Source organism: Cyprinus carpio, chromosome B21 (genome assembly GCF_018340385.1).
Source record: "Cyprinus carpio isolate SPL01 chromosome B21, ASM1834038v1, whole genome shotgun sequence".
Taxonomy (NCBI): Eukaryota; Metazoa; Chordata; class Actinopteri; order Cypriniformes; family Cyprinidae; genus Cyprinus; species Cyprinus carpio.
Genome location: NC_056617.1, coordinates 13149962 through 13176979, shown reverse-complemented (window position 1 = coordinate 13176979; position 27018 = coordinate 13149962). Strand labels below are relative to the sequence as shown.

Sequence of the window (27018 nt, the reverse complement as noted above, 5' to 3'; positions counted from 1 at the left end):
ATAGTTGTCATGTTGAATAGGTTCTGAATGAATCAGAGACCCAGAAGAAAAGAACTCAAAAAGTGTGCTTTTCTAGTGGATGTAATGCACTTTAAGTGACTTTTCAAATGTGTAAAACTTTAATCTTATTTATGCACAATATGCCCCAAAAGCTGTGCCATGCGGTGCCTATCATGTGACAGGGGTCCTGACAGGTGGCTGTCCTAGCTGCCTGTTCACAGGTTGTAGCACTTACTTCCAGCCTGACCATTGCAGATTAAGTGTGTCCATCTGTCAGAAGAATTAGGAGTAGTCTGCAGGAATTCTCAGATCACGGAAAGGTTTGGTTTGGTGGGTAAAAGGGGGGCTAGAAGGGAAGGAGGGCCCAGAGGGCAGAGGAAACGTTCATTGGGGTGTAATCTGAACCCCTCAGCCACCTGCACTTGTCTCAGAGGCCAGGAAATGGAGTACATGGGTCTTTCTTTAAGCTCTCATGGTGAAATAATCTTACATGAGAGTTGCATGCAGACATATACAGCTTCCTTTATGGGACTGATGCAGAGAAGGATTTGTTTAGGGCTGGTATGAAGTTAACGGCAGTGGTTAATAGCAACTTGTTTAGAAACATCCTGCTAATGTTAGAAATGCCTAGGAGATATACTTATAGACCCTACAATATTTATTTATGTCTCACTTAAAGTATGTGAGTGTCTTTGCATTATGTGCCTAAATTTTAAACCAAGTGGCATTTGTTTTAAGCCACAGTGATGTGAGGATCTTTTTTGTCCTGTCTAATATTTTCATCATCTTTTATTAAAAGCATATTGTTTAATTTCCTAATTAAAATTCATGTTTTTTATTTTTAGATAACAATGTCAAAAATTCTAGGTTGGGACAACTATCTTGATATCTAATGAATAAAGGCCTCAGTGAAAGTATGAAATTCTTGAAAAGAATTTATTTGATATTCATTTTTTATTTTATTTTATATTTTAAGTAAACTGGTTCACTTCTTATTAATATTTGAAAAGCTCTGCCCAAAATATGATAGAGCTAACATGCAAAAACTGACCTTTGTGACTGTGTGCCGAGGTCAATAAACCTAATAAAAATGTCAGAAGATTGTATCTTTTTATGACAACTTTGATTAAGATGTTTACATGTCTTCATAAAGGATGAACATTTTTAGAGTCATTAAATTGAAAGAAAGATTATATAGAACCATGAATACACAGTACATTTTTAAGAATGCTTTAACTTGATTTTTGTAATATATTCTCTCTCATTTATCATGGACACTATAACATGTAACTGACCAAAAGAAAGAAAAAGCACACTTTTTAACCAAAACATTTCACAAAAAAAATTGTATTTGTTATGTATTAAGAATCACTAACACTAATCATATTCTTTGTTTGTTTTTTTGTATTTGCAAGCGAAAGCGGCCAAAAACCTAAAAGTCCTACCCATCGGGCAAACAAATGTTTGACCCTCTCTTATCACCAGTTCCACATTCTCTCATGTTTGTTGGATTATGTCAAGCAAACATCCGATCTGACATTATGAAACAGCCGTTTTGTAACTGCCCATGAACGTCTGGTAGTGTTAATTCCTGGAAACATGGTTCTAGGGAAATCATGATTTTCTTTCTTTTCTTTTTTTTTTTTTTCTTTTGGATATAATATGTTTGAGCTGAAATAGAACATATATTATGGGCTGTTTGTTTCTGGAGGATAAACACTTGAAAATTATTGCAAAACCTCAAGAGAAAGGCTCAACCCTTTCTGTGGCTTAAACTAAGCTTTTGCTCATCCAGGGTGAAAAATATGAGCCAACAGCTGTGCTTATTTCATTTCTAATGTGTCTCTGAAATTAGTTCTTATTGGAAAGTGAGGTTAAATAATATTATTGCATCAATATTATCCAGTATTTATTTAAAAAATTAAATGAGAATTATGGAGAAGTCATAGTCTTAATTTTTTAAAAATGTATTTATGTATTTATTAAATGTATTTTTAAAGTAAAGTTATTTAATGTATTTTATACATAATAAAAGTATTTATAATGTCTGTATTTTCCATTAATTTATGCTACATAAATAAGTTTTTAAAAACTAAATTACAGTAAGGTGAATAAACATTCAGAAAATAGCAGTTACAAAAAATTGCTGGACCTGGACATTTTCACTTTTTGTGAGATCCAGCCAACAGCTCACCTCCCATGTCAAAATAAGAGGCCAGCAGCGCATCAAGCAAATTAGCAGTGGCTGCAGAGAGACGCTGAGAACAGTGAGCTCATTTCCATATAGATGTAGCCCATTCCTGCCACCTGTGATTCCCATTTGGCCTTATCATATACAGGGCTGTTTTGTTCCCTGCCTCACACAGGGTTTGAGGCATTGACCTCCGGATGTCTCCATCCTAGACAATAAGCCCCTGAAACTGTGACAGGCAAAACAGAGAATACAGCCTCCTGCTGCCCACATGCCCCTCCACAACACTTTCTCTCTTCACTCATGAGCAAACCCTGTTTCCTGAATCCTGACTGTCCACACAACCAAACACACATACTGTATACCATCCATGAGAGTTAAAACATTCAAATAATTAGGATTTTTCCCTAACATTAACACTCTAGAAAAAAAAAAAAAAATGCTATAGAGGCTTGTGTGTAATGAATCATGAAGGTATTCTTAATAAAGCATAAGTGTTCTCATAAAAGGACAATTGTGTAAAGTAAATAAATAAAAATGCTGTCTTTCACTTATCAACACTTTATTCAAAACTACAAAAAATAAAAATTAATTAATTAATAAAAATAAATAGACAAATCCTGTGGAACACACACAATTTTTTAAGTGACCTGACAAACCCACAAAAAGGACAAATAAAATAAAATAAAATAAAATCATAAAATCATAGCAGTAGACAAACGCATAAAAATAAAAAAAGGTTTTTTTTGTTTTTTGTTTTTTGTTTGCTTTTGTCAATTTTAAGGTCTTGGGCATATTTTGTTTCTGATTAGGAAAAAAAAAAACATGTTTAAGTAATTATTGTAATGAACTTTGTCTATTTGATAAAGATAGATTTAAATTACATTTCATATCTTTAAAGGCCTTTTTAAGTATTTATTTTATTGAACTTTATCTATTTGATAAAGGAAGATTTAAATCACAATTCATATCTTTAAAGGCCTTTTTATTTATAAATGGGCTTTTTTAATGCACTGAGCCAAAAATCGCCACTTCATTAACACTTACATACACTAAACTTTATAGTTCTTACAAAATGGTTTGAACATAAATAATTTGCCCTGACTCCTAGAACTAAATATCTAATATGCTATCATAATGACATAAAAACCAATTTTGAACCAGTGTTCAGATTTCTGTTCTGAAAATGTGTGCAAATCAGTGCATGTTCAAATACATCGTGCCTCATTTGCACATTTTATTTACCAATTAAAAAAACAGAATTCAAAACATTTCGATGTGCTGTGATTAATCAAGGAGTCTTGCCTTAAGATAAATAAAAAATAGAAGATAAAAAAAATGAATATAAAAAGAAATAGGACAGTTTGCATTAGGTCTATTCCATGCAGGCCACAAAAGCTCACAAACAGCAAATAAAGGATGACTACACAACCCAAAGAGGGGTTCAGCAAACAGCGCTCGGTTCAAACAAGTGTCCATGTGGCCATTCAATACACAAGGGCATGTTTGGAAACGCGAGTGTAAACTTGAATGGGTCTGCCAAAGTCCAGCTCTCATTCATCAAGTTACACTCAACATGACCCAAAGCTCCCTGGGCCTCATTTTGGATGAAATGTAGGGGTCAAACTATGAAACTACAGACTATAACCACTAAAGTAACAGTACACTGTGCTACAGCCAGCTCGAAACAATCCTCTTTTCACGGCAATGTAGTCCAGGTAATTCTAAACGTCTTTGTCGGGATAAATTTGTAGAGATTAATCTGTCATCCTCGTAAATAACTGCAATTCACAGGAGAGCTAAACCCAACATGGTGCTAATATCTCTGCAGTGAATATGCATACGGAAAAGCTTTAAGAGGTTGTTGGGCTCACACAGGGAACATAGAACTGGGTTGTTGGCGCCTCACCGGAGGGGCAGTACCCCTCGCTCTCAGTGAATGGAAAGCACCAGATACCTCCCCTTTCGAGTAAATAGATCTTATCAATGAAAATAGTCAGCCCTCCTCCCCAGTGGCTTTTTATGAATGGAAATACCTGGCAAAAACGAGCCACATTCGTTTTTACAGCACACGAGGGATATAGAAACTGCTGTTAGCAGCTATAAACGTTTAGGCAACTGCTTTTTTAATTTGTACTTTTTTTTTTTTTTTTTGTGGAGTTGATTTATTATCTCTATTTCAGTAGCAAAAACAACAACAAAAAAGACATTGGACATTTTATGAAGTTGCTAACAATCCATACTTGATTTACAGATGTTGTATAGCAACGCTATGAAACCAAAATGGAATAAAATGAATAAAAAATGTAAGAGACTTTGAGAAGTCTACATTAATACAAATGCATATCGGAAAACATTTATCAGAGAAAACAAGAACATTTTATTGTCCTTCATTCACCAAAAGTAGTGATCACGAAAGGGGCTAGTGTGTAAATTACGCCATCTAGAGGGCCTGGCGAAAAAAAAAAAGAGTTACCGTCTGGATTTAAATAAGCAAACACTTCAGATTTTAGGATTGAATCATTATTACAGTGATTCATGTTTCTCACGTTGTATGTTTGTCAACAATTCTTTTAACTCTAACTGACAACATAATGGTTGTTTAAGAAATTTAAAGCTACACTGTATCATTCAGGGTTAAAATAAATGCTTGCCAAACATGCTTAGTGTTAAAAGAATTGTTGAATGAAATGTTGGTATTATAAGTATTTGCTTATTTATATATAAAATTGGTAGAAAATTTGTTTAAACAAACAGGTCATTCAGACGTTATAACTATACACACATTAAACCATTTAAAATAGCTATAATTCAGTATTCATAAATCTGACCAATCATAAGAGAGTTGATTTATATACAGAACTCTTAAAGGTACAGTAGCAAAAACAGGGTGAGGTAAGGCAATATAAACCTTCCAAAAGGCTCTAGCAGAAGTTAGCTAACATGTCTTATGGCAGCTTTATTGAAAAGGTCAATAAGCAGATGGAAAACGGTAAACTTATATAAATGTGGACTTCTACATTGAAAAGAAGTGTACAATAATAAAAGCTGCCCTATTGAAGTCGTATTTTAACAGAGAAGTGGCACAGCCATTCTAACGGAAACATGCTAGGATTTCAGTGTCAGGCAGTTTTTTTTTTTTTTTGTTGTTGTACAAAAACAATCAATTACACTTAATAAATAGCTTATTTCAGCACTGAATGAGGTGGATATGAGAGCAATTTGTGTGAGTGCATGTATGTTCATTAAACCAGTCTGAAATACTAGGGTTTTGTTTTTTTCTTTTTCTCAAACCATTTTACTGGATGAAAAGTAACATACATCTCTTTAGGCTCACACTGTCTGTTAAAAAGAAAATTGACCAATAAAAGCAAAATGACAACAAAAAACATTGATGACAACCAAGTTTGAAGGCCTTAATCCAGCACATAATTGCTGTTGTACTGCTTAGAAGACTTTAACATCGCAAGAACATTTGTCAATATAACATTTCAGGCTCCCAAACTAAGCAACACTGTACTTACAGTAGTCCTTTTGCTGACTGCTATTGGGTTAATTGACAGATTTTGATGCATCTGTATCATTTCCCAACATACATCTATGATAACAGACTTGGGAGAAAGAAAAACTAGACCCTTTTGGTTTGAGGACACACAAAGATTAATGGTCACGCTCCAGTCTTTCACAATGACTTAAATTGTTCCTAATAAACAGACTCTTAAACGGAATCATTTCAATAGATCTAAACACTAATTGAACTATTGCTGATTTTACATCTTAGCATTAGCATCAGTCTCTTGCACCAAGAACAACCTGCAATGTACATTGCAAAAATAAACAATGCAAGCCATACATACTTCATACTTTGCATTTTCGCTTTATAATTAGAGCGTTTTCATATTAATCCTAAACAGAGGCTTTTAACTTAAAAGTACATATATGACTAATCAGCTTGTAGTACTAGTTTGACTTTGAAAAACAGTTACACCAGAATATACTGCAGGAATCTGTGTCGTGACAATGCCAAGATGAAATTTGTACCTAAATATAAACTAAATAAATAAATCAACTTTATTATGTGGTGCTAATTTCCTATGATTGGACAGCTTTAAAGGATACTCCACCCCAAAATGAAAATTTTGTCATTAATCACTTACCCCCATGTCGTTCCAAAACTGTAAAAGCTCTGTTCGTCTTCGGAACACAATTTAAGATATTTTGGATGAAAACCTGGAGGCCTGTGACTGTCCCATAGACTGCCAAATAAATAACAGTGTCAAGGTCCGCGCCACAAGGATGCGCTGTTTCTACATGTATTTAGCTTTGATTTGAAAGAAAACCGCACATCCTTGTGGTGCGGACGATACAGAAGAGCATACACACCATACGGTGATATGGAGAGACACAGAGGAGACTGTTGACAAAAGAAATTGTTGAATAAAGTCGTTATTTTTGTTTTCTTCGCTTACAAAAAGTGTTCCCGTCGCTTCATATAACCCAGATTGCACTTCTGATGGTGGATGGAGTATTCTGACGATGACTTTCATACCTTTTACGGACCTTGACACTGCTATTTATTTGGCAGTCTATGGGACAGTCACAGGCCTCCCAGTTTTCATCCAAAATATCTTCAATTGTGTTCCGAAGACGAACAGAGCATTTACGGGTTTGGAACGACATGGGGGTAAGTGATTAATGACAAAATTTTCATTTTGAGGTGGAGTATACCTTTAATAACTAGGACAAGTTCAGTTTGGATGTTAGAAGTGAAGCACCAATTTTAACTTTAATCTCTAGTAAGCTTCTGAAATTAAAGTATAGTTCCTACCTAAAGATTAACGTTTACGTGGAAATGGTAAGGAGCCATGAGAAATTAAAGACAACTAATGTGCAGCCTAGAATAAATCACTAAAACTGGTTAAAAATTATTATTTTTTTTTTTTTTTTAAATTTGACATAGAAAATCCGAAATTAAGTAACAAACTTTCCAAACGTTGCACGCTATCAAATTCAACAGCTTTGAACTTCACAGACATTCATTTAACAAAACATGGAGCTTGAGCAGTTTAAAATAATAGGCAACAAGTAAGAGTAAGAGTATCAAACACATAGACAAAACATCTCCCGAAACCACCTTCAGAACCTGCATCTGTATGTGGAGATTGTGGAAATGAATTTTTGTAAACCAAACAAACACTTAACATAACATTAATAAACAATCCTAACATTGGAAAAAAAGCAGCACTCTAAAGTTTTGCCTCCTTGCCTTCGGTTTTGGAGCGGGGACAAAAAAAAAAAACCTGTGGAAGTTTATCGTGGTCCCTCAACTGTGAGTGAGAGCAACAAGAACAGACAGGAAGAGATGTAGTGTGGTGAAAAGCTGGCCTTAGGAGATGCACAGTGCAGACACACATTGACCTGTGCCTAAACAGAGGAAGCTTGTCACAAATGAGAAGAGTGCAGCGGAGTCTGACAGCATCTTCTCACTTATAGCCCTAGTTGAAGCTGTTCCAGTCCACCGCATTCTCTGGTCCTTCCTGGTTGGGTGGATACTGGAAAACGGGCTGGTAGTTTTCAAGGGGACTGGGAAATGCATTTGGCCCTTTCTTGAGTCTGCCACTGTCAAATGTGGGAATATGTTATTAGTCGACCAATAAGATGAGGAAATCTTTTCGAAAAGGCCTGTTTAAAGCAGCATGAGTTACTCACTGGTTCTTGTGTTTGGAACCGCTGATGTGGGCCTGGTACTGCTCCACAGAGTTCAGCTCAATATTGCACACAGTACATGGGTAGCCCTTCAGTGTGGAGGCTGATAAAAATAGATAAAAAAATGAACCAACATCCAAAAGATCCATTTTTTTAGTGGTGACTTTTTCTGATGATGCGCAATAAGCTTTTGATACTTTTGGTATGAAAAAAAAAATCTCAGCTTTCTAATTTTGTCTATTTACACATAAATATAGTTTCGGCACGGTTTAATTTTTGCATGACAGATCAATGTTGCCACTTCAGCTCAAATGGTTTTTGTACTTTACAGACACCAGCACATATTGTGTTTTAATTCACTGTATAGCCTACTTGTGATTTATTCACCCAAAATTAACCAAATTCCATGGCATTCTGCATTATACTGTAAGTCCCATATTTATGACTGGATTATGTGATTCCATCTGCATTGCAGAAATCCGTACTGTATGCATAAACACACTGTATTGGAAATATAGCTGCAAATTAATATAATAATTTGAGGTGCATGTAAACATGGTCAATGATATTCTTTATGTTTTGTGCAACTTGTTCAGTTGTTGTCACTCTAGTTGATTACCATTAATTGACTCCTAAAAAATATATATATTTTTTTTTAATAATATACTTATAATGTAAGTTTGCAAATGCAGTTGAACATTCACAGAATTGTGAAGTGTGCACCTTTATTAAAGCACATCATTGGTTTAATAATTTGTATTTAAATTATATAAATTATTATATTACTACATGAAAGGGTAATTTCTGGCTATGTGTTCCTGATGTAATTCCCACTTAAAAGTCTACATCAACTTCTACACATGGGATGCGAGACCCCCTTCTATGCTCTGACCTGGTGCAGAGGACGGCCCATAGGTCTCCATCAGCTTCTGTTTAGTCAGGTGTTTTTTATGTTTCTTGCCACTGTAGTGCTGCTGAGCCATGAGGGGATTGTTGAAGGAAGCCTGGCAGATGGAGCAGAAGCGGTCGGGGTCCCCCCCCTGCCCACCTTCAGGTAGCACGTCATTCTTCTTCACCTGCGCTTTGGGCTGAGGTAATGCTGGAATACGAGCAAAAACAAAGCAGGTCAGCTTTTCAGTGTGAAACAGAATGGAAAGCATATGCATTATCATCATCATTTCAATCCTATGTTTTATGAAAATGTCTAAACTATTAGGTGTAAAATCTGAAAATATGATCAATTCTTTTGCATTTTACTGTATAATGCATTACAAAAATACCCAGTACAAAGAAGTGATCGCAGAGCACATCTCATTCTGATAATTCCAGGATTTTAAGCACTAAATATCATGATAATCAAGTCTTCTTACCAGGAGTCTGCTGACCAAAGGTCTTCAAGCGAAGGTTCTTGGAGTGAACTTTGCCCTGGTAATGTGACTGTGCCACTACTGGGGAAGAGAATGTCATGTTGCACACACTGCAGACTTTGTATTTGTCCCCTTCGCCGACATTAATGGTCTGCAAAACATAACACTAGCATTAATGCAGGACACAAACACACCTGTGAGCCAATATTCAATAAGTCTCCATCACATCTGGCTATTTATCGGACTTACATCACCTGAAGGCTTGAACCGTTTTGCGATGGGCTCCTCATTACCATGAATACTCATGTACCGGCGTACTTTGCTCTCATGTTTTTTGCTCTACAAAAGACAAAAAACTAACATTAGAAGGTATGACATTTAGTAAAGTGCTTTTGTCATGGGATAATTGTCATGAAACATTTTCCAAGCTTTATTTACCAAATAACAGTCAGTTATCATGCATGTAGGAAATACATGTAGCATGTTTCATCAACGTTTGGGTAGAAATGTCTCTGATCAAATAATGAAGAGATGTTAAAAATCTTGTGTGATGTAACAAAATGTTGGAACTTGAAGGTCATTGAGCACACTTCATTGTGGGATACAGACTGACTTGGTATCCACAATACCAAATACTGTCCCTTTTAAGGGAGGACAGCTTACTGGGGAACCATCTTGGGAAATCTTCTAGTATTTATTCTGTCATGAGAGTTTGTTTACTAGAACTGTCATATTGTGAACACAAATTTCTCTCATTTATTGTAATTCAAGTGGCTCGCCTCTGCTATATTCTGTCTCTGACAGTACCCATCTCTTTTCTCTGTTAAATTAACCATGGTTTTTGGCGCACTGATTACCATTTGTATAACCACAGTTTTACTACAAACAACGTGGTTAAACTACGGTTAGTGTAGCAAGACAATTGTTAATTTGTGGTTACCATGGTTTAACTATTGTAACCATGTTTTTTTGGTTTTATTTGAAGTAAAACCATGGTTGTGGGCCTATACTGCAGATTTTCTCAAACTCAATAGGCAGTCTGGGTATTCAAAGCAAGCATACATAAAAACAGAGCACACTGCATAAGTAGTATGAGTAGCATGCTAGTATGCCATTCTGAAATACTTGAAATCAGTATCTAGCCCCAAAACCCCATTATGTACTGTATTGGCTGAGGAACAAAGGAAATGATGCGATCATTTAAACTTTGTCCATATGAGTGTGAATTCATACCTGGTAATGTGCAAGTTTCTGGGATTCTGAGATTAAGACAGCGCTACACACTTTACACTGAGAATCAGAGAACAAGTCACTGTGCTCCTTTATCATTCGGTTCACTGAAAAAAAAAAGATCAGCATCAGAAACAGTAACTACAAAGCGGTATTTCATTGTTATATAAAAGACACGCATACAAAAAAAGCTTTGAGGCAAAGTATGCAACGCTCAAATCAAACCTAAAATAGACTTGATTTGCATTTAGGTGCAAAAATTCAGACTATGTCTTAAATCGACCTTGGATACGCTGCTCTTCCTAGTAGACACTACAGCAGCAGTCCTAAGAGCACTGAAGAGCTTGAGCTCTGCTACCATGCTTTATACTCCCTCACACTCTCAGGCACTGTACATTCTTGGAATAAATTTCACGTTTGGCTTATAAATAATGCATCGAATATAACACCATTTATTCTGAATGAATGTTGCCGATCTCTTACCCTCGGCCGCCCCTGAAGGTAAATATGGAAAACCTCCATTCGGCTCTTGCTGCGCCATGATGTTTGCAGGAGGCGGATCGCGCACGCGCAGACGATACGTGCGCGGCACACGTCTTTTTATATATCCTGTAACCCATTTTTATTCTATTTACAAACAAATATGTGAACCATTTATCCACCATGCTTCACAAAACTATTTCTATACACGTGCTCGCAACCACTGAGCAATGCAGATGACGTAAGGGTCCGTAAGAGAATAAGGGGTAAATATGTTGGTGCTATGCGAGTTGTTATTTATTATTTATTTATTTTTTTGCTAAAGGAATCGTTACTTTCTGACCTGGCAAGTGAAGTTGACATTCTTTTAAATTACGTTTAATCTCCCAACTGGCATTTTACCAGTTTTAAGTGGTATTAATGCATAAATGAACACTCGTAATTTCGCTTACGATTTGACAGGAATATGTAATTGTTTGCACCTCAAATCTTTTATCTTTTTGGCGTGATTAAGAGCAACGTCTGGTTTTGTGGAGTCGAATCTTTCCGTGAACCATTTCACAAAATCCGTTCAGGAATAGGTTTGAATCCGAGCTAACAGCTCACTGAACAACAGTTTTGTTGTAAGTGTAAATTAAATTTAGTTTCAAAAATTCATGTTTTTATGAGCTGAATTTTGGCTTCAAACTGAGTTAGGCCATATGAATTTACAATGAACATCCTTAATTTAAAAATAATAATAATAAAAATGTGTGACTGTATGACTTACAATTTATTAATATCACATATGACACATTTTATATCCATAAAATTTAGTGGCGTTTTAAAACCCTATTCTGTATTAAAACACTATATGTTAGTGATCCAGTTTAATTTTTATATGATTTGTTTTTATTTTGGAAATATCGCATTCTTATTTGGATTAAAGTTGTCTTTAAAACCTAGTAAATGTTGTAATGACGTAAAAGAATCATTGAATCGCTTTTGAACCAGTTCTTTGAAACAAACCGATTCGCGGAAATGACTCGGACTTCCCATCAAATCAAAAAATCGTGCCAGCTCGCGCGCTCTCGGTTGTGACGTAAGGTCTTTCCTTGGCTCTCATGTCACGTGACGTGACAACAGCTTGTGAAAATATCTAGGAATCGAAGTCCTTGTTTTTTGAGCCTTTGGCCGACCGAGCTAACGTTGTATTATCGAATATGAACATTGAACGTGTTCAGTAAAAGTTTATGAGCAGTTAGAGTCTCAGAGAGTGTGTTTAGAGGTGGACGCCGAGAGAATTAATGTTGTTGAGGTCGCGCCAGGATGCCCCGCCGGAAGCGCACTACGGATGAAGGCGGAAGAAGAGCGAAAGTCAGCAGAGTGGAGCACAATGAAGAGACCCTGGTGATATCTGACTCTGAAAATGAAGAGGTACTGTGTATACAGTAGACAACCACATACTGTGTATTTGGCTTCGTTTAAAGGTTTCTGTGTGGTTTAAGAGTTAACGTCTCTAAATGGGACAGCGACAACTTTTCCTTTTTGGTAATAATTGTTTCTAATACATTTCACCGTTAGTACTAGATATTCAATTTTGGGTATGTTGTGCTAATTTCTGTTCCTGTAACATCAAATGGAACTGCAAAAAAAATTGAAAGATTTTCCAAACATTCCCCATGTCTTCCATTGAATCTCCCAAAGAAACCCCTTTAACTATGAAAGTTTATGGTAAATTATAAGGAATGATAAACCAACTTGAAATTTGAGCTTTATATCCTCAGGAGGAAGATTGCTCATTTAAACGGTCCTCTCGGACAGCCCGGTGGAAAAGAAGGGAGAATCAATCTCAGCTACGAGGTACTGTAACTCAGAATTTCACAACAAATCATTAATTTTGCCTGAAAAATTAGGTGTGCATCTGATTCAGACCTGTTTGTGGTGTTCTACTTGTGATTTCAGACATGACAGAAGAAGAGATGCTGGACCTGGCCATGAGACTTAGCGCTCAAGAAGCAAACAGTGCTGCCCAGAAACAACAGCAGGAAGACGACGGCAACATTCAAAAAGCAATCGCAGAAAGTCTTAATGTTGGTGAAACATTTATTCTCATTAAGGCTGTTGTACATTATATGACGTTTAAACTGGAAAAGATTTCATAACACTAGGCATCGTTCACTATTGTAATTTGTAACTGGAGAAAACTGAGCATCATGCACTAAACAATTGAGGATCTCACATTACTAGACTTTAAGTCATTCCGAAAACAAACAAGCAAATTCACTTAGAAATGTGTGCCTCGCTGCTGTGAGATGCATGAAAAAAACAAACAATATAAATTCTAACATCATCTCAAAATATCAAACATGAATCTGTGCCTATTATATATACCTTATGTGATTTTCATTGAAATCCAAAATCTTCAGACTGGTTCTGTCTTTCATCAAGTTGCGTTGACTTTCAAAATTTGTGCAAAACTTGTGTAGTGTATTATATAAGTTTGACCAGTCAAAGCACGAGATGGTATTAATCAAAAACTGCTTGTATTGCTTCAGGAAAGCACTGTAAAAGCATCGGAGGGTCAAGATAAAGCAGCCAGCTCTACAGATCAACCACAGCAGGATGTAACAAATGCGATATCACGCTTGAGACGAAAACTGTCGTACCCCGGCCGAGATCAGACACACAGTGAGAATGAGAGGGAGACGACTAGTCCGCTTCCAGAAATGCCTGATCTATCACAGGCGACCTCCTCGCATCTTTCAACGAGGAGTTCTCCAGCTCAGGTCTCCAGTCCTTCTGCTACCACTCAGGTAAGTTGTTATTAAATGGCTTTACATTTTATTATCAAATTATTGTCTTCCTCATAACCTTGTAAAACCTTATCATATTTCATATGCACACTTCTAAGGCCTCTAAATTATCAACATTCTCAAAACTTTACTGATCTGTTGTACACAATGTTCTATATGCCTTCTGTTATCTGATTGACAGTTTAAATTTTATTAGGCCCTTTATTATAATTCTATATCTTATCTGAAACTATTAAAATGAATATATTTAATATGAAACATACGGCTTTTGATGTTTATCTCTCAGTCATCATTGTAATGTATTGCATTCCATGATATGTTTTCCACAACAAAAACTACAGAGCTTTGATCATAAAGCTAATCATTTAAATATCTTCTTGATATCAATGACAACTGGGGCTTATATGCATTTTAGTTGTTGTTTCTTTCCTTCTCTGGTATGAGCTCCATATTCGAATTTTATGATACTATATGAGCTGTAAAAGTCTGATGTATCAAATATGATATGCAAACTTTTTTATGATTTTGGTTCAACAAACTCTTCCATTTAAAAAAACAACAACATTTGGACATGGACATTTTTTGGTCAGGCTTTACAGGATTAATTACAAAAGTATTAACCTTCCGCTTTGTTTCCTTTATGCTCATGTATCTTCCTAGGACAAGACCTCAGATAAACAGACAATCATCAGCAGCACTCCTGAGCTCTTCAGATCTGTCTCAGATTCCCAGTCCCAGACATCCCCTCTCTTCACCAGGCATGGCTGCTTCATTCGTCACCCTGTAGTATGTGTAGAGAAACTGAGTCAGGACCTCATCCCGGCAAGCACAGACTCAAATTTTCACACACAGGACAGCGCTGCTGCTACATCCCCCAAGCAGGAAGATCTGCCCTTTTCCAAATGCCCAGTCTTCACTCAGAAAGACTTCAAACAAAAAAAAGATTTGCGAGAGGACAAAGACTGCTGTAAAAATACTAATGCAAGTGAAGACGATACTCAAATATCTGATGAAGATACTCATTTACCAACACAAGTAAGCCAAGGTTTGAGCACAGGTCCATATACTTGCCTTTCACCTTCTAAAAGATCAAGCCCCAAATTTGTGCCTAAAAACAGCACTGAAGATGTCACTGTAGCAAGTGTAAGTAGGACATCTTTGAATGAGAGGTTTAGCAGTTACACTGCTGTTCAAAAGTTTTGGGTTTTGTTTGGACAAAAAAAAAAAAAAAATCATCAAGGATCAAAAAAGTAAAGACATATATAATGTTCCAATACATTTTTATTTAATCTTGAAATAGTAATCTTGAACATTTATATGAAATTGTAAAAAATATTTCAGAATATTACTGTTTTACTGCATTTTTGATCAAATGAATACAGCCTTGGCGAGCACAAGACTTCTTTTCAAAAGCATTCAAAAAATCTTACGCCTTAACATTTGAATGGTAGTGTGTATTCCTCAGAGAACTGTATTTGAAAGTCACTTGTATTTGTAGAAGACTAGCTTTACCTAGATTAATCCTTTCTAATGTTCTAATCATTTTAAAAAAATCGTTTTACTTAAAATGGCACAATCCTGCTACTTGAGACCTACCCAGTAAGGTAAAATCTGCTAGATAGTATGCTATCTTCAAATGTTTGGCGCACTATGTTGCTGATTCTCTTACATTCTGTATTGGATGCATAGTATGTGAATTGGGATTTGGCCTATATCTCCAGAAATGAGATTGAGCACCCCTGACTGACATTTTCTATTTGTGTTGTAACTCTATTGTGTTATTATTTTAACAGAAAACCCCTAATCTTAAGCAATTGGAGGATCAGACCACTCGGGATGAGAATGTAAAATCTGACACTGGTATGCCATTTGTTGCACTCATCTCCTCTTCATGTTTGCACAGTTTACTCAAGAGCCGTAGGGCCTAGAACTAAGAGTCTGTAGTTTTCAAATACAAATTAATGTGCATACTTCATTTCCAAGTGGTATGAAGATGCACAGGTTCTTTAAGGCCATATAGTTGTATCAAATTAAATACTTTAGTGTTTAGTAAAGAATCAAGGCAATTTGAGTTTGATTTATGGCAACAGAAAAGCAATTACTTAATGCTTTGAGCTGCGTGTGTGGTTGACCTACTGTTGCTGCAAGACTGAGCAGTGTTTTGCAGTATTTGGTACCACACAGAGTGAGTTTGGTTCCTGCCGACAGGGCCTGTCAAGTTATTGGGTTCTCTGTGCGATGGTTCCATACAAATTTAAATTCATTATATATTATTTTTAGAAATACAAAATTTTGTGTAGCAAGGATGCATTAAATTGATCAAAAGTGACAGTAAAAATAGATGACAAAAGATTTGTGCTTCAAATAAATGCTGATCTGTCGAACATTCTGTTAATCAAAAAATCCTACAAGAAATGTTTAAAGTCTAAAGGCCTGTTCACACCAAGGACGATAACTATAAAGATAACGATAAAAGTACAGTTCTATAGATTGTTCTCAATATTACAGAGTAGCAGAGTACAATCCACAGCAATGACGATAAAGGCACAGAGAAATGATATCGTTGGAATCACTTTCAGAACAATTTTTGACACAAACATTGACACCCAGTCAGAATCCATCCTGCTATAACGAGTTCGAGATTTTAAAGCTGCAGACGAGCGTGTGCTTCGAATAAATGATATCATTCACTGGTGTGGACGCTAATGTTGTTATCTTTATAGTTAGCTTTATAGTTACTGTTATTGGTGTGAACAGTGTTTAAGACTTCTTTCAAAAACCAAAAACACACACAATTTTTTGTACTGTAGTATATAGCGATAGTTATATATGTGATTTTGTGCTGAACGCTTGAATTAGCCCTAATCATTTCATTGTGTTTTCAACTGCAGAAACTGCTCCAAACACTCAGTCTTGGAATGAATTTACTAGTCACATGGTCTTGCATTTAACAGATGATGAAGATGATGTCAGTGAAGAGGTAGGTACTGTACTTTTATAGTTATATAGTTTGTATATTAAAAATAACTGCATGTTTAATGGCTGGTCAGTTGAAGAAAGGGTATAAGACATATTCAGAATATTTGGTCATATTCCTATTATGAAACCCCTTTATTGCCATAACCAGATTAAGATAAAATTAAGAATTTTGGGTCAGGATGGCAACCATAAAATGAACATTCATATCTGTGTTTCCAAACAAAAAAAAATAATTAATTTTTCTTACAAAGAGATAGAAAAGGTATGTGCATGTCATAGTTTATTGGAAATATGCTTATGTGTATACAGGAATATTCCAATAGCTATAGAACATGTAAACAGCAAGGTTCGACCAGAATATGGTTCTTAATTGGAAAGTGTTGTCAATTCCAGGTTCTTTCCCCCAGCCCAGTGTTGTGCAAGGAAAAGATTTTTAAGCCAATCAAGACTGAGCTTTCCCCAACCCAGTCCTGCATCTCTCCAACTATTATCACACTCTGTTCTTCTACACAAGACACACAGATGTCCCGGTCTGTCCTGGAAGAGGACTTGAAAGCATCCAAGGGTATAACATTCAAATCCTCCGACTGTAAATCTCCACATTCTTCAGTGGAAAAGGGAGAATGTACTATCTCTTACTATTGGGGAGTGCCTTTCTGCCCCATGGGGCAAAACCCGGACGAGTACACACGTGTGATCATGTGTCAAATGGAGGTGTATGAGAAGAGCCTGAAGGAGGCCCAGCGAGAGCTGCTGCACAAAGCAGACTGGGGACAGCCAGTGAGTGACATCAGCTGCATTCATTTACAACAGTTATATTGCGGGCCGTAAGAACTCAAACTTACCAGCTTTCCTCATGAAGATGAATTACGTGACATATTTACAATTGTTTTATGGTTGCCAAGACCACTGTAACAATATCTTTTTAATACAATATTTAAACGTGGATTGGCCAATGATGGAATGTGTATTTTTTTTTTTTTTTAAATATAGGTGTGTCCTGGCTCAGAGAGGCCGTTTGGTGCAAGGAGATGGAAGCGCCACAGAGCTCCTCAGCTGTCAGAAGATGAGGAGGAGAATGAAGAAGAGGCAGAGAAAGAAAATAACAGAACAGAAGTAGAAGAAGAGAAGGACGAAGCCAAGGAGGAGTCTGTGGTGGGGTCACAGGATGACGCTGAGGGCGGGCAGAGTGAAACATACATAGTTTTGTCATCTCCAGAGACAAAAGATGAGCTAGTGGTTAGTATATTGTTCTTGACATCATTCTAACCTCTGTCATTGGATTTGTTGTATAGATCTAGAAATTTCACCGTTTGAAAGGATTATGTAGTCAGATTTTCAGCATGTCTGCTTGGATCCATGGCTCCTGGTAGCTTTTGTAGATATTTTATTGATGTTATATGCTGTATCCTCTGTAGAGGGACGCAATTATTAGGGAAAAAGACAATATAGGCAAAAACAAGGTTTTTATTCACCAATCAATTTTCAAGTTCTAGGCCAATTTTTTTTTATAAAATTTTGTAATAGTATTACAGAACGATTTGATATACTATTTTACTTTATACAGTATGTTTAAACATATAGAAAAGGATATTCCTTCTCTATGCATTGTATATACATAGAAAAAAAATGTGTATTAATGAGAGTAACAACTTGGTAACATTTTTATAAGAATCTCATATTTCATAGAAATATATTTATTTATTTAGAGAGAAAAATACATACAAATTATTTCCTTATTCACTTGTTGTGTCCCCAAAATGTCATAAAAAATGCTCTATGTCCTGCTGTCTTCAACAGAGGCATAATAAAAAGGCGTAATCTGGTTTGAAACCCTAAAGGTCTCCTGAGACATTCATTTTTGAGGAAAGAAGAAAAAAAGAGGAAAAATGTCTGTAGCTGGGTCCCAGGAGGATACAGGGTTTTTTACTTGTATTTTGGTGTAATACCATCATCAACCACAAGATGACGCGCCATTTATTTTATATACTGGAACAAAGACAAAATGTTAAGAATGTTGCTGCACCTGTTACTGATAGCTTGTTTGCTTTCTCAACAGGAAAAACCCCCTTTCCTCAGCAGTGAGGAGCCTGTAACTGCCGCTTTAAATAAACCTTCCAGGTAACCTTTTAGGTGTCTCGTTCTCTTCGCTCTTAGATGTAGTTACATTAAAAAGAAGATTTTTTTTTTTCCACAAAAAAACAAACAAACAGAAAAACACACGATTGAAAATTGCTCTGGTGTTTGTATTTCCGTCAAAGTAGCTTTTTGTAACCTATGTTACACATTCCATCCACTGAAAGAATTGGGTGACGTGCTTATGTCAGAAACACAGTCAGCATCAAATTTGCTGCAATCACTGCTATATATATATATATGTGTGTGTGTGTGTGTGTGTGTATATAGGTATAGATGTGCATGCAATTTTTTTCAAAGAATCCTGCAAAAAATAGGTTGTACGTAGGTTGAATAGGTTGTACACTGTGTAATGTTTGAGTTATTTTTGAAAATAAAGATAATGGCAGTAAATATCTGCCAGAATATTTCAGTGAAAGTGGACAGGGATTTACTTTAGAAAGCAAGGACACATAGCACCACAACAGTATTATAAAGCTGTCCTAACACATCACGTTGACAGGAAAAGTGCTCCATGGGATACTTCAGATGAAACTCAAATACAATGTTCAGCTGAGCAGGAGGAAGAAGAGGCCCAGAATCACAAGCATTGTGAAGAGGATGAGATCATTTGTCCAGGTATGTGACTCAAGTTTCCAACCCTTCAGAAGATGATGAAAACTTTTCCACTGGTATAAATTTAATTTAGTTGCATGTTCTTCATACAGAGACTCAGATGACTCAAAACAGCACACCAGAACTAATGGTGACCAGTCCTGCTCAGGTACAGTAGCACCATACAACTCTGTTCCAATCCAAATGCAGCCTCCTAAAAGGAACCTCATACAACAGACCATAAAGACTTCCATTTACAACCAGACAGGATCTGAATGAATTTCAATAAGACCTTATTATTTTAAGTGAGGATCTCTCATTCACAGCCCCAGTCTCATGCTGACAGTGAGGTGATGGAGGTAGAGGAGGGAGGAGGTGCTCCTGCTGTAGAGGAGGAGATAATGGAGCAAGAGGCAGCTCCTCTTCACAGTCAGGAGCTGGAATGCCCCATGTGCTCCAAACTCTTCCCCTTAAGCAAGATCGAGATACACGCAGCTTACTGTGATGGTGAAGCAGACCACCAGGAAGAGCAATCACAAGGTTAGCTCTCTAATAGCACTTTTTCAACTTTCCAGTATGCAAATAGATGTAAGAAAGAAGACCAGTCAATTTCAGCATGCAAATATTATGATGCCAACATGGCTGTTAATTGTGGAATATGACAAGAAATTTGTGAAGTGAGATATTTTGTTATTGTAGTTGTTGCCCGAAGGAAAAGGACCAAAAGAAATTTTGATGAAACTCAGCAATCTGGCAAGTAGGTACAATAAACATTCAAACACTGAAAGATCATTAAACAAAAATAGCAGTGTCATAAAAAAAATTGACATTTTAATTGTATTTTCTTTGCAGGTCAACACAGATGGAGAAGTGTTACATGTGTCAGGGATTTTTTACACTCCAGGTGTATCCAGAACATGTCAGTTTGTGCTTTGGAAAGAAAGACTCAAGAGCTAATCAGGTAACAGCAGGTTTTAAGTAGTTTTGTATGGTGTTTGTATCAAGTGTCAACATAACTGCTTTTGCAGGAAAACGGCCTGCTTTCTGCTCTGGACCGGACGGAGCGGAGACATACTGGTGTGTAATCTTTCTCTCATTTCTGGCGTTTATGCCAATAAAGTTTGACAGATGAGGCCTTTTATTACATTCAGTTCTATACTTACAGGCACTGATGAACCTGGTCCATCTGATGTTTCTACAACAAGCAACTGGTACAGTTCCAATATTGTTTGCTAAACATGTTTGATGTGCATATGCCTTCATGTTTATCCAGATCAACAGTAATTATTACATAAATGGTTCCCCAGTGGCCTTGCCGATCATGCGGTGATGAGGACTTCTGAAAGTGTAGACTGCTCAGCGATGACTTCCTGTACCAGTAACACCTTCACTCCTCGATCAGAGAACACTGAGTGCCTTACTGACTCCTCTAAGAACAGCCAAAGACTCTCAAGAAAGAGAAAATTCAAGAAATAGTGTCAACATGCTTTTAGTATTACTTGTGTCTGTGCTTTTCACTGCCTCTCCATTTGTATGGCTTTTTATAAAATGAAAAGTGCACAATTGTATCTATTTAAGTCTTTGTTTTCTTATAAAATTGTATTAAATAATATTGGCACCTCATGAAAAGTCTGATTTGATATTTATCTTTATATCACTCATCTGGCTGGACCGCCTATCCATAAAGGTGTGCTCACATTTACTGTTGCTTGGCCAATTTTAATCGGAAATTTTGCATGAGGGCGAAAATGTTCTCCACGCAGATGAACTACAGGGTGACTAGTAATATTTAAACCACACGGAATAAAGTAATTCAATATTAATATGCTGATCTAGTCTGTTTTATATAAACTTCAGTAAGGTTTATGATAAGCAGAGTCAGATTTGTATGCAGTAATTTGTGTGGCAATAGCGCCACCTTGTGGAATTTTCATATTGCAGCTCTTGGAAGAAGAAAGTCCATGCAGTGACCAGCTTGATTATTTATATGTCTGATATTAATATTATCTCTGATAGTAATATAGTTACATATTATTAAAAATTAAATAACTTTTCCATTTTAATATGTTTCAGAATGTAATGTATTCCTGTGATGGAAGTTCATTACTCCAGACTTCAGAGTTACATGGTCCTTCAGAAATCATTCAGAACAGATTTGGTGCTCAAGAAACATTTCCTATGATTATCAGTCACATGACAGTGAATCTCTGTATGTCACTTGACTCCTTAAAACAGATTACAATAACAAAGATGATGACTGAATTGGTCTGTGTCTTGCTGCTTTGCCCCTGCACATGGGCAAATGTGCTCGAAGAAAAGAAAGAATATGGAGGGAAACACGAGGAATGCATGTCACAGAGTGAGGGGGTGGGGGTGATGCTCTCTGCGGGACAGTTCTCATTTAAACTGCTGTGACCCAGTTATATAGGGATTCATGAGAATGTCCTAAAGCATGGACAAAACATACTTTTTGTGGACCCAATATCTGTAATTAACAATAAAATGTGGTGGCAAATTTTAAACCATTTAAAGATCCTATTTATTTTATGTTTAAATTTTTTATGTTTTAATGATACATTTTAGTATATTTTATTTTATTTTAGTATCACTTTACAATAACACTCAATTTATTAACATTACTTGCTGTATTAGTTATCACAAACTAACAAAGAACTTTTATGTTCTTAAGCATTTATTAACCATTTATTAAGCATTAAGCATTTATTCAGTCAAGGTAAACATTCATTTGTAGGTAACATTAATTAGTAGTTAATTAAACATTAATTAATAGGTAAAACATTAATTTGCATTTACTGTACACTGTTAAACTGTTAAATGCATACACAGTTTTAAAAATTGATTAGCATATGTAGAACGTTTGCCAAGATTAATAAACACTGTAAAAAAAAAAAAATTTTAGGTTATTATAACAAATGCATTAACTTAAAATTTACAGTTAATAATAACAAATTGACCTTTACTGTAAAGTCTTACAGTTTCCTTATTTAGTTTTTTTTATATATATATATATAAGGTTTTATATTGCTAAAATATTTTAATATTATTTTAATGTTTATTTTTTTTTTTTTTTTTTTTTAAACTTTAAAGTAAAGGTTAAATAAACAGACTTAAAGAGCTAGTAAGTGTGATTATTAAAGTAATAGCTCTTATGATGTTTGCTGGTATTATTGCAAAGCTTTAAAACAAGTTCCCATATTACTAGACACTGAAATATGCTAAAATAGTAGCTAGAGGATCTGTATGTGAATGATTGTGCATGCCTGAAATTCTTGGAAATGCTACACCCTAATTTCATCTTAGAAAAAAACAGAACATGCAGCCCTATCTTGTGATACACAAAAGTAAGGAGTATCAGGAAGTGGGGAAACTTGGTACATAAGTTTTGAAAGAGGCCTGCATGTCTTGATTTAATTTTCATTGTAATTATAAACCGTAGCTCTTGTTATCACTTGTGAGTATGTGTTAATTTGTCATCAGGGTGAAGTCGGCGTAATTCACAGCTCTACATTTGTGAATGTGATATTGTGAAGCATATTTTATTCTGAAAAAACCTGAAACAAAGGCTTTTTTGTTGTTGAATTTGGAATGGATTTTAGTTTTAGCTTAAAGGTTTTCAAATCCAGAGTGAAACAGGTCCAGTTTTTGTTTCATTGACAAACTAGATTATCAGCTAAGCACTCGTCTGCTCTATTTGGCAGAAACCCAGAATCCCTGTGGCCTACAGCCTCTAGGGCTCCTGCCTCTGACTTGTGGGAACTGATACAAGTAAGGAAGCTCATGAGTTGTTAATACTGAGCAGTATTTCTTGCAAGACTGCAAACTAAAACATGAAGTGTCATATTTCATATTTCATTGCCAAGAGAGTGCAGAAAGGAAAACTGCTGCAATACGTATGTTGACATTTAAGCTATCTAATTTCAGGATGCCACAAACTTCCTGAGAAGCTTGCTTTTCCATTGGGTCAAGGTCGGTTTTCAAGAAATTAAAGTAGCTTTAACTCGAAAGTACCATTGCTATGTTGTTTTGTCCAGCAAGCATTTCAGCCACTTCCTGTGGAATGTTTCCTCTCTCTGGCACTGCTGCCTATAGGCTTTTGTTTATTTTTGGTATGATATCATTTTCCCTACTTAAATTAGTTTAAATACTTTACCAGCCCACCCAATGCTGTTATATATTGCAATATTAGTATGTGTGTCTGTGTGTGTCTGTCTGTCTGTCTGTCTAACTAACTATTTATATATAGTTTGGAAATATTAGGATTAGTGCTGTCAAACGATTAATCGCATCCATAATAAAAATATATTTTTTTAAACATAATATATGTGTGTGTAGTGTGTACTGTGTATATTTATTATGTATATATAAATACATATACATGCATGTAATATTTTAGAACAATATGGTTTATTTATATATATATATATATATATATATATATATATATATAAATTTAAATATATACATGTAATTACATGTAAATATTTTTTAAATATATACTGTATGTGTGTGTGTTTATATATACATAATTAATATGCACAGTCCACACACATATATTACATAAACAAAAAATGTATTATGGATGCAATTAATCGCGATTAATCGTTTGACAGCACTAATGTTAAATAGGATTTAAGATTTATAGCATTTTATAAATATAAATATAATATGTAAACGTGTGAGACATATGCCAGAATACATAAACAAAACATCATACATGAATAAATCTTTAATATTTAATGGCTGCACAGACAGTAAAGATATTTGTTCAAACAGGTGGTTTCTATCAAAAGTTCCTCTGTCTTCAAGATTTCCAGGTTAATCTGAGGTATAGTCATTTCAAATGTCCATGAGAAATAACAGAGTTCATTCTGTCTAAGCCTATTAGAATTGCTTGCGTCTACTGTACTGTATATCTTGAGGCTTCCAGTAATGTTTGATGGTTCAGGGATTTTAATATAATAGTACTTGGCTGTACCACAAAAAAGGAGGCAAATTTCCTGGTTTGGGATCTAAATGACCTGATTCTGTGTTTAGGGGAACATGCCTGAACTGAACCACAATAAATGTGCATCAGAGGATTTGTATGTATTCAGTTATTTATTTATTCTTCCACCCTCTACCTATTTCCTTCTATATGCAATGTTTTCCACATTTGCCTGTTAACATTATTTTGGGGTCCTGTCTAAAAATAATACCAATAACACATGTATGTAGGGCCAAATATGGATCATAGAACATGCCATAGGTCAGACAAACACAATCATGCCATCGGTTGAGACAGTTTAGCAAATAGGTACTAATTGATGCTGCAATTGCTTGCTTATATAAAGCTGTTACATTACATAAGTGTGTTTACAAAACAGTTATTATATCACTTAACATATCTCTGTTACCATTGTGAAAAAGAAGTACACTTTAGCATTCTCATTACTTGCATGTTATTTACAATAAAATTAAAAATATATATATTTATTTATTTAGATGCATTTGTTGAACTTAAGAGTGCTTTTCTGCATGACCCAGACCCTGCTTTTCTGTTGAATGTCATATTTATAAAAAAAAAAAAAATGAAATTATACATTTGTAATGATGAAGCTGCAAATTAGTGCACTTGAAATATATAGAAATTTAATTGAATAGCACAGTTAAAATTAATATCAAGCATTTTTGTATGTTAGTCCAAACATCAAAATAACTGAAGGCCTACTTCTTTAAAGCACAACAAAAGATTATTAAAATATGATGATTTAAAATGTACTTTAAAATAAAACTTTGAAAAAAAATTTACATCATCAAATTTTTAAGGTTTGTCTTGCAAAAAAAAAAAAAAAAAAAAAAAAAAAAGCATTCATGAAAGTGTACTCTCTTTAAGTGGCCTTGTATTTCTGGAAGTACAGTGCATTTGAAGTGCAAGCATGCGTAAATTACCCGTTTCAAATAGCCTAGCCTAGGCAAAATACGTTATTGATCCATTTACAAATCAATTCTGCTGCAGTATTAAGAGAATGTTGAACGTCTAAGCACTTCTCAACTGTCATATACTTGGGGATAAATCGACTGAGAAGAATGCAGTTTAGCACTCACAGAAACTGAGCAACAGCGCCCCCTTGGGGTCTTTTAAACGCAGTGTGAGGACGAGTGCGCTAGATTCCTGTGTTCTTAAAAGGCATTTTACTTTTAAGATGAATTCGCAATCTCCTCAGAAATGACTTAATTTTTAATATTGTTTCAGCAAAGAGATAATGTCATGACGTTAATGTAGTTTGACCATTAGTGCTGAAATGCAGAACCATATGTGAAACAAAGAACAATGGACCTGGACTGCTGCTTAATGGCACAATCCATAATTCCTATATTTTTTTTGATTTATTTAACCAATTATATTTTTATGACGCATAATTCCTTTAAAACTATTATTTAGTTACCCATTACATCATATTTACGCACTATTATTATTATTATTGTTGTTATTATTATTACTGTTATTATTATTATTATTATTATTATTATTTTTGTTTTTTTTATTATTTTTATTATTACTATTATTTATAATATTATTATTTTTGTTTTTGTAATAATATTAATTGAGTTTTGTTCTTATTTGTATAGGGCTTGTTATGGATAAAATGAAAAAGATGATATTTTTATTATTAATAATTAATAATGATTGATCATATATAAATAACAGATCGGTTTAAATAAGTGTATATCCTACACAATAGTCTACATTGCATTTTCTAAATTTTGTATTTATTTATTTATTTTTAAGCCACGCATGGCTCCATATCTTTAGACAGTGGGAAAGAATCAAATTCTCAATAGTATTTGCAATCAATATTGTAAAGATTGTATTTGTTTGTTGCCCTCCCCTTGCACAATGAAAGCTAGTCTTCCTGCCACTAATGTTATATTTAATATCAAATTGTTAAAATATATTTAAATAAATGACTAATATGAGTATTTTTTTTCCTTGCAACTCTAACAACCACGAGTCAACCATGTTCTCATGCAGTTCAGCTTTATGACGTCAGCAAGAGCAGGAAAAAATGAAACGTCACAGCCATTGTCTCGTGGAAATGATCACGTGCACACTCCCCCTGCTGGCGAACAAAATATATGAATTTTATATTGTTTATTATATAAATATTTTAATATATATTTGACATTTTAAAACGGGTTTATCTGATTGTTTCAGGAAACGACTTTCTGGCCAACAAGACTAGTGTTTACAGTTGGAAAATGTTTATTTTCAGATTAAATCTGCAAATATATGATATATCAAACATTATATAGCTGCTATTGTATTATTTAAAATAAATAAATAGCTAAATAAATAGCACGAAATTATATATATTTCACGTCACACTGTTAATGTAAATCTTTAGTGGTTCACTCTTTGCTTGATGCATTCAAAATGAGCTATTTCATTAAAAATCAACACGCATGCTCTGTACTGTAGATATAGATTTTGTCCTGAAATGCTGATTTCAAGGCTCCATATTGAAATTGTGTTGTATTA

The 27018-nt window shown here is 35.1% G+C and overlaps 2 protein-coding genes and 1 non-coding gene across 6 annotated transcripts; 2 read left to right on the top strand and 1 right to left on the bottom strand.

Annotated features, from left to right (window-relative positions):
* Positions 1-6901: 6901 nt before the first annotated feature.
* On the bottom strand, positions 6902-11135 carry LOC109055526 (zinc finger protein 346-like). 3 transcript variants are annotated; one of them, XM_019072724.2, is made up of 8 exons: positions 10978-11135; positions 10498-10601; positions 9514-9603; positions 9268-9415; positions 8790-8996; positions 7901-8000; positions 7686-7810; positions 6902-7630 (listed from the first exon to the last, which is right to left on the bottom strand). In XM_019072724.2, the coding sequence occupies exons 1-7, from the start codon at positions 11033-11035 to the stop codon at positions 7687-7689; spliced, it is 831 nt and encodes a 276-aa protein (XP_018928269.1). In that variant the 5' UTR covers positions 11036-11135; the 3' UTR covers positions 6902-7630; position 7686. The 3 variants fall into 3 exon arrangements, with proteins under 3 accessions (XP_018928269.1, XP_042603439.1, XP_042603440.1); XM_042747505.1 differs by having other exon boundaries at positions 6902-7810; XM_042747506.1 differs by lacking the exon at positions 10978-11135 and adding an exon at positions 10778-10880 and having other exon boundaries at positions 6902-7810.
* An 887-nt stretch (positions 11136-12022) lies between these two features.
* Positions 12023-21101, top strand: uimc1 (ubiquitin interaction motif containing 1). 2 transcript variants are annotated; one of them, XM_042747504.1, is made up of 18 exons: positions 12023-12390; positions 12741-12816; positions 12919-13046; positions 13512-13769; positions 14430-14804; positions 15563-15629; positions 16661-16749; positions 17142-17528; positions 17742-17987; positions 18808-18869; positions 19387-19502; positions 19592-19647; positions 19805-20018; positions 20178-20235; positions 20331-20439; positions 20507-20555; positions 20644-20689; positions 20786-21101. In XM_042747504.1, the coding sequence occupies exons 1-18, from the start codon at positions 12283-12285 to the stop codon at positions 20952-20954; spliced, it is 2613 nt and encodes an 870-aa protein (XP_042603438.1). In that variant the 5' UTR covers positions 12023-12282; the 3' UTR covers positions 20955-21101. The 2 variants fall into 2 exon arrangements, with proteins under 2 accessions (XP_042603438.1, XP_042603437.1); XM_042747503.1 differs by having other exon boundaries at positions 14430-14912.
* LOC122141361 lies at positions 15893-16022 on the top strand. The gene has a single exon (XR_006157747.1).
* Positions 21102-27018: the final 5917 nt, after the last annotated feature.